Here is a 14,143-nt window from a genome sequence, read left to right as displayed (position 1 = left end):
GCAAGAAAACGAAGACACAAGAAGGAAAACACACACGACACCACGAGCGCAGACTGCCAACTGCCAACTCGTGGTGTCGTGTGTGTTTTCCTTCTTGTGTCTTCGTTTTCTTGCGCAGTTTATAAACGTCTAAAAGCTATGAACCAACTAGCCCACCAGAACGTCCTACTGATAAAAGAATCAAACGCCTTCTTTTATTTTAACCAGCATGGATTCACAAAAGGTTTATCTTGTGAAACTCAGTTGCTCGAATATACAACAGAATTACATTCCAGCATGAATAACAAACAGCAGACTGACTGTGTATTCTTAGATTTTTCGAAAGCATTTGATCGTGTCGGTCATTGTTGCCTCGTCTCAAAATTATCCGCACTCAGACATGGATACAGTAACTTTATCTTGGCTCCGAAACTTTGTTCTTGCGGCAGCAGTTCACTGTTGTTAATAACCACTCATCGCTTCCTTCTGAGGTTACTGCTGGCGTACCGCAAGGCAGTGTCCTTGGTCCTCTTCTTTTCTTAATTTTCATTAATGACCTTTCACAAAACATATCATCGCAGATAAGAATTTTCGCAGACGATTGTATTTTATACCGTACGATAACAACATCCGACGACCATTGATTATTACAGAATGACATTAACCTTGTCAGTTTCTGGTGCAGTGGTTTATGGTGGTGGACAGATGACCCTGAACTCAGACAAATCTAAAGTTATGTCTTTCGCGCGAAAACATTAAAACTCTCGCTTTTCTTAGGTCATAAATAACACCGTCGTCCCTCTGACATCGTCCTATAAGTACCTTGGCATTGAACTTACAACTCATCTTTCCTGGAGCACACGCAAAACAGCTACCTGCGCAAAAGCTTCATAAACTCTGGGTTATCTCTGACGGAACTTGCGTAAATCCCCTGCTACAGTTCGTAAATTAGCATATCAGACTTTTGTACGCCTACAATTAGAATTTGCGTCATCTGTACGGTCACCGCATGTATATTTAGTTTGTATGCTGGAATCAATTCAAAATAGAGCAGAGCGCTTCATCACGAGTAACTACGACAGAACTGGTAGCGTAACTAAGATTAAAGCAGATATTTCGCTCCAGCCACTTGAAACTCGTCGCACGATGTCTTCTTTGCCTTTTCTATAGATACGTTCACGGTAATCTACCTCATGTGTTGCCCCTTGAAGTACCAGCACGCACGTCACGTCGCCTCAACAATAGCCATAGTTTCATGCCCATATTTGGCAATGCACTCATTTAACGCATCAGCACTGCCACGTGTCATAACCGTATGGAACAGACTTCCTGATAACATTGCGTGCTTAACAAATCGTGACGCCTTTCGCTTACTTATTTTGTGCCTGCCTGTATTAATATTTACATTGATTACTCCTGTTGAAATACTTTGTGTCCCCCCTGACCCAATGCCCTTAAATGGGCCTGTAAGGTTTTTAAATAAAAAAAGCGCCGTGCGGGAATCAGCAAGGGGGATCAAAACGCGCCGTTGAAGAGATTTGACGTGAAGACTGACCGTCTGCAGAAGAAGGGGATTCCCCGGCAAGCTAGTCGACGAGTTCCTCGAGTGTCTGCATTTCCGGAAGTTCCTTCTTCGAGATTTGCCTCGAGCTAGGCCGAGGTCGTCCGGCTCAAGACCAGCACGGGTGAATACGAGCGAACACTGTGTTCCTATTCATTCTGTATTGTACGTGTTGAACTCTTAGTGCTTGTCGTTAATTATTTTCCAATGTTTTGTTAACACCCATCTGAATTGCATTGTGATGTGCCTAGTGTACACATGTGCATGTAACTGCCTTGTTTGAAGAATATATTTTGTTGAGTTTTGACAACTCTGGGCTCTGACTCGGTCTTTCGACCACCAGCGTTCGATGATGATATGTGATGTTTAGAGGCGCAAGGGCCAGGTCTGGCCAAAGAGCGCCATGCAAGTGAAACCAGCGTTCGCTGGCGCACCAGAGGGCCTCTTATTAATTAATTGTCCGTGCTTTCGTGGGGTTATTTTCGGAAGCCGATAAGTGGGCTTTGGATTTGGCCCGGCGTTGGCGCCTCATTCACGGGGTCTGTGACACCCCTGTGGTAGAGACATAGTTGATACATCGTGAGTAGACTGAATCAGTGCATCATAAGGTCGTGAGGAGCAGGTAGGTAGTGTTAGCAGATAAAGGCCGTCAAGAGCTCACATAGGCAGCATTAGTAAATTAGAAGGTCGTACTTCGACTAACGCTATGGCGGCTTATAATGAATGCTATAGCGACCTCATGATAAGCTGAGCGACTTCGCTCAGGCGTGGCACAAAACTTTTGTTTTCATTAGAATTTTTTTTATTTCGCAGCTAAATCTCAGCACCGTAGCTGCTACCTTCAGTATGACGTCACGGATTTCAATGTATTTTCTCGGACCGTCTACGCGCATAAAAAAAGTCCACAATGACTTGCCAGCCCGAGTCTTTTTTCAATGCAACACTCCTTTATCGATAATTAACTAGTCTCGACAAGACGCTGTAGAACAATCGGTGACGTCAGGGAGAACTGGCGAGAGAACTTCGTGGCTGCTTCGCCACGATCGCCTTTAGGTTTTGCGGCAAAGTAGACGTGAAGACGGCTAAGCGGACAGCGGCCAGCTTAAGTCTCGTTCCAATTCTCACGAAGACGTCAAAGTGCCCAGCTTCGCGAGGACAGCATCGAAGTAAAAAACGATGTAGGCTATACTTTCCTGTCTAAACAAGATGGCGGCTTAGCAGGACGCTTGGAAACTCAACTGGAAGGCGCACAAGAAAACGTAGACCCGCTTTCCTGTGCCCTTAATGCAAGTCGCATCGTGTTTTTTTCCCCATAGGTTCGCAGGAGCAAAGACTTAAAACACAGATCGAAATAATGAGTGCTTTTCTCAACGTTTCCTTGTCGCCGCGAGGTGGCGTCACGTCGCAGAAGCGTCTTCCATACGTCATCCAGACGGTTGGAAACTCGTTCCATTACATGGCCACGAAGCTGTCTCGGCTGTCTCCTTAGCTGTCTACGTAGACTGTCTCCGTTGCTGGCCAGAATTGAAACACACCGACTACTTTTTGTCGATAATTAAATATAATCTAGTCTCGGCTAGGGAGCCTACATGCAACAACGTTGCATGTAGGCTCCCTAGTCTTGACAAGACGCTGTAAAAAAAAAAAAAAAATCGGTGACGTCACGGAGAGCTAGCGAGAGTACTTCGTGAATGCTTCGCCACGATCGCCTTTAGATATTGCATCTTTCTTGGCTTTACACAAGCCGGAACAAAGGCGAACCTTTATGTTATTCCAGAAGCGTACTTTAATTTACCAAGTCGGCTTAACTTAATATTCCTCTTTAGCTTCCACCTCTGATGATGTACGTACGTGCAGACGACGACATACGAAGACGATAGGCTGCGTTTCCCCGCCGTCTTCTACGTGCTTGGCATCATTTTCCTTTCCGTTCATTCTCGTAGGCTGCTGAGGAAACTTATATTGACGGGTCTACGACAGCGAAAGAAAGGAAAGAGCTGAGAAGGGGGGGGGGGGGGGGGGGGAATGAAAACCAAGCACAATGGTTTCGTCCTATGCATGGTTCACTGCGCCGATCTTTGCCGGCGGAAATGTCAACAAAATGTTCGCTGTTGCTCTCGTTTAGAGCAACAACCTTTGCTCCGCTCCGAGAATTTTGCCTCTCCACTGCCTGTTGCGAAATCGGACTTTCGTTCATCTATTTTCTGCTACCGCGATCCCGCTCATCTGTCTGCGAGAGTGACTTTTGATCTACGCGTTTTGGTGTCCTCGTCAATCCGCTCATAAATGTTTGTTTACTTTGGAACAAGACACGAGATACGCAGGAAGATGAAGCCCAACGGTGGTCGAACAAGGCGTGTCTCAGATGGGAGTCGATGTTCCGACAAGGGGACTTGTCTCGTTCAAGGCCTCTGAAGTTTCCTTCAATAATACGCGATATCGTGCCAAGGCAGCGCAGAAGAAAGATGCAATGAAAACCATGCGCATACGCAGCCTGAAATAAAAGAAAAAGAAAAGGCAAGTTCGAACTGCGTTTCACTTGCGTCTCGTTCTATTTTTTTCAGCGTTCAGTGGGCTTGGCTGGATTGGAAATGCGTCTGCTTCACCGGATCGTCTTTGCATGACTGACGTACTCATCAGTGAACAGTCGTGCAGAAATATAAGCAGAACGGCTTTTGCTGCGCTCCATGGGCCTATGAAAAGAATAAAACGATTCCCCAAAATTTTGTATGTCGATACGGCGCGAACAGACGAATAGACAGGCAAAGGAAAGCACCGCCAAACGCTTACTTGAAAAAAAGAGAGAAAAAGAAAAGTACTAAAGACACCTTAAATAACACTGCGAACGAAAAGACGACAGACGCGCAGTGCGTTTGGCAGCAAAAGCGACGAAGCCAAATAGACGCATCGTCGTGCTGCGCTCAATTGGCTCTGCGACGCAACACATGGTAATTCTAGACTAGCTCTAGGTGGTGCTGGCTTTGCCGCTTGCCTGTAAAACGACAAAGAAAATCAACTGGTCGCATAATGAAGCTCCGCGCAATCTGCTCTACATCTGCAGCGAAGCGCAAGGGCAACGTTAAGCCTTCCGCTGCCGGCATAAGGGTTGTGCGCACGCGCAGTAGCGTTCTAGCTGGCGCTGAGCCGTGCTCCCTCAAGAGCTGCAGAAGATAGCGCCAACCTTTCCCTTTCCATACGAACCACTTACTACTATCATAGCTGAGCGGCTTTGAGGAACGCGGCCTCGGCACGTTCGACAGGAATCGATCGCGCAACCGCCGTTAAGGACACAACAGAGACAGACAGTTGATGAGGTTGTGTTAGAAATAATACAGCGAAGTAGTGGTAAAGCTAATAAAAAGCAGAAATAAAAAGCGCCGACGGTTGAATCTTGTTTATTCTTGCGACGTGGCAGGCACCCACTGAAGTGTACGCCATGATTCCTCATTTCGCGCAGCTGCATCTGCCGGTACAGTCCTAAAGGATACCGTGGGTGAGGACATCATGTCGATGGGCACCCCGCCGTCGACCATCGTGGAATTCCGGGGCCCGCACCATGGCGAACCGTACTGCCAGGGGCCACGACCTCAGGGAAGAAGTCAGACATGAAGGAGCCCGCCATGGCTTCCACACCGAAGATGTGCTCGCAGGGACGCAGAGCATCGCACGGTCTCTCTGTCCTCTTCATCATCGTATGGGGAGGACGCCGGACGGGGGAACCAAAGGCGTGACACGTGTAGTGCGCAGAAACTCCCAGCTCTTCGTCGCTGGACAGTGGCGCGGTGTCTGCCGTCTTGGTAGACGCCGTCGGACGTTTTGTGGCGACAAAAGAGAAGAGGCTTCCGGGTCTAGCCTGACTCGCAGTTTACTTGTTCCACGTCCTCGACTACGCTTTCGAGCTTCGGAAGCTGACGGTCTCGGGCAGGAATGTTTCGGTGGTGCTGTTGCCAAAGAGGGCTGGTATAGCTACAGGGCGTTCGGTCCACAGCTCGGGTCACGCGGAAGCAGCTCACGTGCGCACGCGCTCCTGGTTGATGATGATGATCATGCGCCTTCATAACGTGGCTCGTACCCACTACGGGTGCCTGACCAAGGAGGTTTAAAGAGATTGATGGAGTCCCCGCTCTACCAGTACAGGTGAAGCGAGAGTTTGCCTATACTTGTACTCAGAGAGGGCTGCGACAGCTGAAATCCGCTCACAGCTCACTTGCTTTTGTCCACCCATTATAAATGCTAGGCTAGTAGGAAAATAAAATCTCGCGGTTTCTCGCTAAATATTAGGTTTGGCTGCGTAGTAATACCATGATGTGCCTTAAAACTTAATTGAGGACAGAGTTTAGGCTTTTGTTTTAAACCAGTAACAGAAAGAAAGACATCGAACAATATCTGTATTGCAGAATTACCCGCCTTAGATAGCACGAGGAGGGAAGTGAGCGATTCGTATATCTTCCGCTATTCGCTAGCGTTGCCTCTTGCCTATATGGTAAGAAGCCGGCGGTCCGGCTTCACTCTGCAGACTCACGCATTTATTTTTAAACCTCCTTGAGCCTGACATTCACTTTTTGCTTTCTCTTAAGTTTCAGTTATAGTTACAACCACGTGAAAACAACAGATAATGAAGCCGTGAGAAGCACAGGGATACCGAATGCGGGAGATGTGCGTTCGGGTCTCACCTGCGGCGAGTTGTCTTTCAATCCACTTTCATTTGCTTTTTTCCCTTACTATTTCTATACTTCAATTAAAAAAATAATAATATTCTTTTTTTATTGAGATGACAAATTTCTCCCATGCTTTCCATGGATTATTTTCTGTTGGAATCATGCGGTTGTAATTTGAGTTTAACAAGATGAGGCAAAATAATAAAAAAAAAAACGTGGATACAAAGAAAACGGTAAGTTGTTCCCACGAGAAACAACCTTCGGTAGGGCTATCAACTGCGGTACGACCGGTCTACTGCGCTGGCATTTCGAACAAAAGACAATGGAAAGGACGACCAATTTAGTTCCCGTTCTTTTCATTGCCTCCCGCGCGACATACCAGCGCAGTAAACCGAATGACACGGCAGACCCCCAAAAACTTCTCAATCAGTCCGCACCAACCATTGTGCAGATTGAAATATCTCTGCCGCTTATATATACAGAGCGTCCGCTTGCCGCGGTCATCAAGATCACAGAGCGCGGTCCCGTCGTTCCCCCGTCTTTTCCCGATTTATCCTTTTTCCCGCGACTGTTGTCACCGGCGCACTGTGCCAATGAGAAACGTGACGAACCGACAGAGAGAAAGAGAGACAGCCGGCTCATCCTCGATTTTCTTTTTTTGTTTCCCGCCCTCTTCCCGACGCAGGACTCCGAAGATAATAACGACGCGCTCCACCGGATCGATGCACTCTCCCGGAGAGAAAGACGTGCGGCCAACACCATCAGAGGGGCACATCGTGAAATGCTGCTGCGCGCAACCTGGACGCCTCGTATGAGCTATACACGATGCCTTCGCACCCTTTCTTCCGCCGGCGGCCCATTTCTCTCCGATATCACTCTGGATCCCGCCGAGTCGGCTATCGCCTTTTACGAGACTCGGGACAGTCGCAATCTGAAGACCAGATGGTGCGGCAGCGTTCAGTTGGTCGGAATCCCTCCCTCCTCCCATTTCCCGTGGTTCCCAATAAACCGGGCCAAGGAACGCGCTCTAATGGCATCGCTGGAACCCTCAGCTAGAACGACGTCCGACACCGCCGAATACAGCCGAGGGTGGAGTGCGAGGTGTCTGCTTCGACGGGTCGCTGCCCGACTGCGATGCTCTCGCCCTCGTACTGATCTCGTGCGCGCGCATAACGAGAGCGGCACTGCCTCGCAACTATACGCGCTTTATTGGAAAACAGGTCAAACATATCAACAAAATAAAAAGAACATGAAATGTCATATATAACATAACATGTCATACTGGCATGTTATGTTAGCGCTTGATCTTTCTCTTCTGCTGTCTAGTTTCTTTTTTTTTTTTTTTTTTTCCCTTTTCCGCATTTGAATTGTGGCGCTAAAAACCATGATTCAGCGTCAATATGACACCTGCTTCACAAACGAAGCAACACTGAGCTGACTCGCGCAAACCTCGCAGTCATCTTCTGTGAACTCATAGTATGTCTCCATCACGTATTTCACAAACCGATTTCTGCATGTCATGCCTCAGAGAGAGAGAGAGAGAGAGAGAGAGAGAGAATCTATTAACGACTCTTACCCCCGTATTCAGAAATGCAACTTGAAGCCCATGCTTGACTGGATCTAAATGACGCCTGGCGTGAACGTGCGTAGGGCGCCGCTCACTGCGTTTTCTTAGGTGCGTTCACGACAAACCTCATTTATATCAAGTCAAGCATCAAGTTAAGATGCATTTCTGGATACGGGGGTTAGTGCGAGTCCTCGGTGTCGAAGCGCGGCTGAGTCACCGGTCTCAGTGGTGAGTGCGCTTGTCATGGAAGTGTTGATGTATTTGATGTGGACCAACAGCAGCGACCATATAGTGTAAGGCATCTCTTGCGGTGGAGCGGTCTAGCTCTCCCAGTTGCAGGGAAGGGAAGGTGGGATGCTAGAAGGGATTAAAAAGTGCGGAGCATAGTGTGCTCCGGGGCATTACCATTAAATACGGAGAACTCGATATGTTTAAGCCCTCCTGTTGCTACAAATCGGCGAGACCCGCTCTATAGTACAGGAATGAACTGAGGGCATACATAGCTCCAGTTTTACATTTAAGCCTGACGTACGCGTGTTTCCGCTAAAGTTCCACCGCTAAGGTGGCACCGAAATGTAGCCGGGGACAGCAGTATACTCCTGCATGGCAACATATTAATAGCCCTAAATCGACGGGACAAGGAACTCCAAGGCATATGCAGAATGGGATTTCGTCCAGTTAATAGTATCAAATTCCTTGTACTGTTCAATTAGCGCTTTAATGTGTTTCACCATTTCAGTTACCAATTCGCCAAGCATTTAGCGCGAACATTTAGCAACACCTCGTGATGCTGTGCACAAGCAAACCACTCGGAAACCGAAGTTACGCATATCGTAGTAATTAAAGCTTTAACCATACAATCGTTTCAATGCACGACAGCGGTGTTCTCTTTGTCTGTCGGTTTGACGGTTTCGGCAACGGGATTTAACGCTACACTTTTCCCCCACCATGATTGAGGTGATCGAAGGGTGTTAACGTCCCAAAGCGATACTGCAAGGTGCCCCGGGCTCCCTCTGTATCCGCTGGCGCGAGCCCCTACCTTTATATATATATATATATATATATATATATATATATATATATATATATATATATATATATATATATATAGCGGCCGTGCGCTAAGCAGAGACGCTGATAGCTGATAGTATCTCTGAGTCTCGGGGTTGCTCTTTTTAAATAATCCAAGTTACCTGAAAATTTGGCTATGCAGCCTATGCGAAACTAATCGCGATTCCGTACATACAACAATTTCTGGTACTACAATAACCCGACAGCCAACAGCCAGGCGCCCAAAACCGCGGCAAACGATTGGAGAAATTTAAAAACGACTCTGAGAAAATATACCAAGCCCAGATCCTCTCGTAGCAAGATTACCACCACCGACGGCAGCCTACAGCGACAAAATACTTGTGTCGAAGACGCATTTCGGCCATAGCTTGTGAACGGCCAGAGCTTCTGAAAGCCAATGAATGAATGACTGACCAACTGATTGATTTTATTGATTGACTCGAAACCTCGACCCGATGCTACGGGTTATAGTGGGGGATAGCGCACTAATTTTGATTAGCTGGGGTTCGTTAACGTGCACCTACGCATAGGTCTGTGAAAATGTTTGGATGTTAAATGGAAATTAAACATAAAAAAATACGGCGTGCTGTATTAGGCTGTATTAGTAAATTACCCTTGTATATATACAGTATAAAAGAAGACCCCAGAAAAGATGCAAAAACGAAAAAACTGGTGGTGGTGACGTCGCCGCCGTGAAGTTTTCGCACCAGCTCGCCATGACGTCATGAATTTTGACGTCGTCTGCTCGGTTAATTCGTTAATGTTAAAGATAGGTAATTTGTAACCGGTGAAAGACTGGCTACACTGTGTCCTTAGAGAGCCAAACACTAAGTGTAGCAAGTTTCGAGAACATTTGCTGTGCCACCGCGGCCCCCAGACACGAGAATATACGAGTACTTTGAAATCCGTGACGTCACAATGACGCTATTGCTGCGAAATTAACTCTAAAACTGAAGTTTTGAAAGCTGACTGTCAGTTAAAACCACCGTGGTCCAGAGTGATTTAGTGTCTCTCTATAAAGCGTACCTTTTAAGAATTGGCGCATTCGTGACAACAGAGGCACGCCAACGTTATAAATGCGCATCAAAACGTTGCGCTCACGAGATAACGCAAAGACGTGTGTTGCGACAAAACCTCGCCACGAACGCAACGGTTCTTGGATTGTACTATACGTAGTGGAATGGTTGCTAATGGTGCGGGGGAATCCCCAACCACTGTCTCGCTTATGCAGGGGCAAGCCACCTGTATTTTATCCCACAGCAGATGAAGAGGCGCCACCAACGTTTCCAGACGGCTTTTCTATAGAAACGACTACACTAAGAAAAATTCGCGCCCTTTGGGGCTTATCTTGTCCCCAAACAACAATCATCTATCCGGAGTGTCTTTCAGGTCTATACTTTCAGGTCTCGAAAGGCATGCGCGTATCAGCGTGACACAGCGTTCTTGACAAGAAAGCAGCGAGCCAGAGTTTTAGATATATCCTCTCGGGACCCGAACACAACTATGGGATATAATAGCTCCTCAAGGTGGTTTTCATTGTCTGCTGTTATGAGCTTGAAAAACATTTTTTTTTAAATTTAAATACCACGGTTAGATGCCAAAAGCTGCGTCTCTATGTACGTGAAAAAAAAAAAAAAAAATCTTCGTCATCTACTTATGTTTCCTAAGGTAAAAACTGCATTTCATTGCTTAAACGCAGAGATGATGGAACTACGTGTAGTACATGACCATGTTGCTGCAGCGAGCGGTACTTTCGCGCATGATTTCGAAACACACCTCAAGGTTGCTTTCGGCCGTCTCCGACGCCACAGAGGTCTAGATCGATTGAGTGTCAAATTTCTCGAACGCGGATGATAAGAATATGAGTAAACAGCTTCTTTGCAGTTATACATGCACCGTATACCTCATACCCGGAATGAATATTTTGCGCAATAACTTCGGAGTGAATTTCGAAAAATTTTCGAAGGCAATGTGCAATGTATGTATTGTACAAGGGGTGTTAGGAGGATTTACATGGAAATTATTATTTGGGTGCAAAAGCGTGTAAATAATTTTTTGAGCGTAACCGAGCACAGGTGCTGCTTATCGCTTCGGTGATCCTGCGGGAACCGCCGTATACTTACATGGCCTCATCGATTATACTTATCAGTTCAATACGGTAGCAGCCCTAAAACAAAGGCGTATGCGGACAATGTTTGCATGTAACGTGTACGCGGCGGATTTACATATTCTCACTTTATAGCCTTATCACTTGCGGGCCGGTCGTACTCGGAACGAATGCAACGAAGGTTTCAACAAAACCGTATATAAGTCGAAGGGAGCGCCAGTGAGAAAAGTGCGCTCCTTGTTAGCGCTCGGTCCGTTATGCACCGCATTTCCAGGGCTTTTTCAAACCTAGTGACCTGCCTTGACACCTGAACGTGCCGGTATGAGCTCCGCACACTGACGGGGTGCCGAGATTCTTGGCACTCCACAAGTGTTTTCATTCCGCGTTCGTAGCACGTGCAGGCAGCGTTTCAAGGCTGGTAGTGACGTCAGCAGCTGGAGAGCAGCAGCAGAACCCAATCCGAAACACAACGCGCGCGCGACGGTGCACAAAGCGCGACCGAACGTGAAACAATCTGGCAAGCTCAAAAAGAAAAAACGACTATATATGACCGAGGAAAAACATAAAAAAGAAACGATAGAGCGAAATACGAACAGGAAATTTCTTGTTTTGCAGGTTCGGCCGAGTTTATGCGCATTCCACGGGTGTTCAACAAATGTCATCCAATTTCTCGTGCGTAGTGCGCAGAAAAAAAAAAAAAAAAAAAAAGAAAAAAAAACATCGCTCGGATGCCAACAATAAATTTTTCGACATTAATGACAGGTGACTTCCTCCAAGTTGTTGCGCGTGTTTTGCGAGCGAATCTCAGCCTTCTGAAAGTTTGCTACAAAGCCGTCGAAGCTTTTTTTTTTTTTTTTTTTTTCCCTGCTAAGAGGCGCTAAGTCACGGCACGGTAATCATCCCAAAGAGTCGATCCGGCGTGAGGATGTCGAGAGCGCAAATCCAATAAACCTTTGCAATCAGTCAAGAAGCGACAATAGTAATTTTATTGCAGTGAAAGGAACAAACATCTGCTTCGTCCCCACCGGGCTCTTGCGCAAAATACCTCTGCTTCCCACGAGCCCCATCACAGCTGAACTCCTTCGTGATTGTTACGAAACTAGGCTCGGCATATATATATATATATATATATATATATATATATATATATATATATATATTCATTTATAGAGCCCACATTTTACAGCGGGCTACAGATTAGCAGGTCGAAACAGCGTTACGTGCGGAATCGCGATGCTTTTTTTCTTGTATTATTTGTCAAAATGGCTCGACTGCATTGACTCGATATTTTGACGACTCACAACAGCTTTAGTTATCTTACCGTCGAAGCGAATGTACTTACATAATTTTAGCAACCATCGAGTAAGCAGCAATGTATAAGGACATTAAGCAACTTTCCTTTTTTTACCCCTATCAACATGGAAAAATGTGCAAGGCACGACCAAGATGATCCTGATGAAGGACTTCGTTCGGAATCTGCAAGCAAACGGTTCAAGCTACGTTTTTTTGTTCGTGGGATCCAAAGCGCTTTCTCCGCAATGCAGACTTCGCGTATCTCGGGAACCGGACTGTGGCACTTGTTACAAGCACAACTCAGCCCCGACACAGCAGCGGGCGAATATGTTTCGATCTTCCACATTCACGCATAGGTTTAGATAACCAGACTTTCTACGTATGAGCACTTATACAGGATAAATATGCATAACGAAAAAAAAAAAATCCGTGCGCTAAGCATATGTCATTGCTTTTACGCTCTCGCCTCGGGCAAGTCACTAAGCCGTGCTCAAGAGCCTCTAGCGCGAGCAAATGGAGGAGGAAATTGCGCGCACCGCTGAGAGTTTACCTTGCGAGCGAAGCAAACAAAGCTTCTTGTCCATTCATTTCCACGGCATTTTGACATATCTAGCACCGGGGCTTCACCGGCTTGCTGCGTTTTCTCTCTGCAGAGCCGAGCGGACGTTTTAATCGCTTCTTTTCCGCCAGTGGATCCTCCGCAGGCGTCGCAAGGCACGCTGAAGGCCTTCCAGGGACACCAGACCAACTGCAGCACTAACGCGCGGCCCGATGTCTTTGAAAAATACTCGCTCGTCGTCAGTGACGCACGCGCCCTGCCGTCAAATGGTTCCGGTCCCGAGCCGTTTCCTCGCCCGCAACGCTCGAAAGCCGCCGAGGGAGGAGGGGCATAAATTGCCGGTTTCGCGGTACGTTGTTGTTGCAGAGGAGTCGAAGGTTACATCCGTTTAAAGCGCCGGCCTTGGGCCTACCTACTTGGTCAGCGCGCAGTGAAACGGGAAAAAAAAAAAAAAAAAAAAAAAGGAAATCGTAGCAAAAGCCACCGCCGCCGCCGGGCCGCGGTCTGCTCTCTTCCCGAGAAAAAAAAAATGACGCGCGCGCGCGCGCGCTCACATACACACACACACGGCTCGCAACCGAAGCGCCGTGCAAATCGCGCGCTTGTCTTCGGGCCGTCATGCAACAATGACCTGACGGAGCGTGCTGGAGAGTGAAGAGCAAGCTGTCGTACCCGAGATCCGCAGGTGGTGACGGATGGCTTCCGAGGTGGGCGCCGCAGCGGCAAAGTGGCTCGGCGCAATGGCGGATGCTTGTCAGTCGGGGCGAGGCGTGCTTTGCCGGCTCCTCGGGTGTGGATGCCCGCAGGCGGAGGTCCGCATCAATGCTGCTCACAGGGCCCGCGAGCCGCGCCCGACGCGCACGTTAACACACGCTACGGTTCGGGCGGCGTCTCGTTCGCGCATCCGACACTCCCAGCGGCAAAAATCAAGCGCGGACGGAGTCTCGCGCAGGCGCTCGGACGGACAGAGGGCGCTGCGGAAAACACCAGGATAGAGAGAGAGCACGGCTACTCGCGCGACGCGCTGCTGTTTGCGCCGATTGGCCACGCTGTGTCGCGTGACCAAGTTCGCCATCTTTGTAAATTTTGGCTGCGCGTCGTGCCAAACGTCGTGCGCGCTCGAAGAAAATAACAGGGATTATCCAAGCAGGTACTAATTTATCGCTGCATTAAATACATGTCTTGCAATAATTTTTTGACAATTCACGTAAACTTGAACATAGAACTCTTTGAAATTCAACGATACCCATCAAATGAACGGCCAGAAACAGGAATAATGAACGGCTTATCAGCGAACGTTGGTCTTTTTCATGGCGCGAACATATGAAACAAGCTGATGTTATTGTGA

General features: G+C 47.5%; 1 protein-coding gene across 2 annotated transcripts in view; it reads right to left on the bottom strand.

Annotated features, from left to right (window-relative positions):
- The window catches only part of LOC119442724 (beta-arrestin-1), a 33,738-nt gene extending 19,980 nt beyond the window's left edge, over nt 1-13,758 (bottom strand). The window contains exon 1 of one of the 2 annotated variants that reach the window (XM_037707707.2): nt 13,468-13,758. Coding sequence is in view for 1 of the 2 variants with exons in the window: in XM_037707706.2 (XP_037563634.1) it covers nt 12,787-12,824 (38 nt within the window). In the remaining variant the exon portion in view is untranslated. Of the gene's footprint in view, nt 1-12,786; nt 13,006-13,467 lie in introns of those variants that run through there. The other variant, XM_037707706.2, reaches the window with a different exon arrangement.
- Nucleotides 13,759-14,143: the final 385 nt, after the last annotated feature.

The sequence above is a fragment of the Dermacentor silvarum genome, chromosome 2 (genome assembly GCF_013339745.2).
Source record: "Dermacentor silvarum isolate Dsil-2018 chromosome 2, BIME_Dsil_1.4, whole genome shotgun sequence".
Taxonomy (NCBI): Eukaryota; Metazoa; Arthropoda; class Arachnida; order Ixodida; family Ixodidae; genus Dermacentor; species Dermacentor silvarum.
This window is presented reverse-complemented; position numbering and strand designations above follow the sequence as displayed.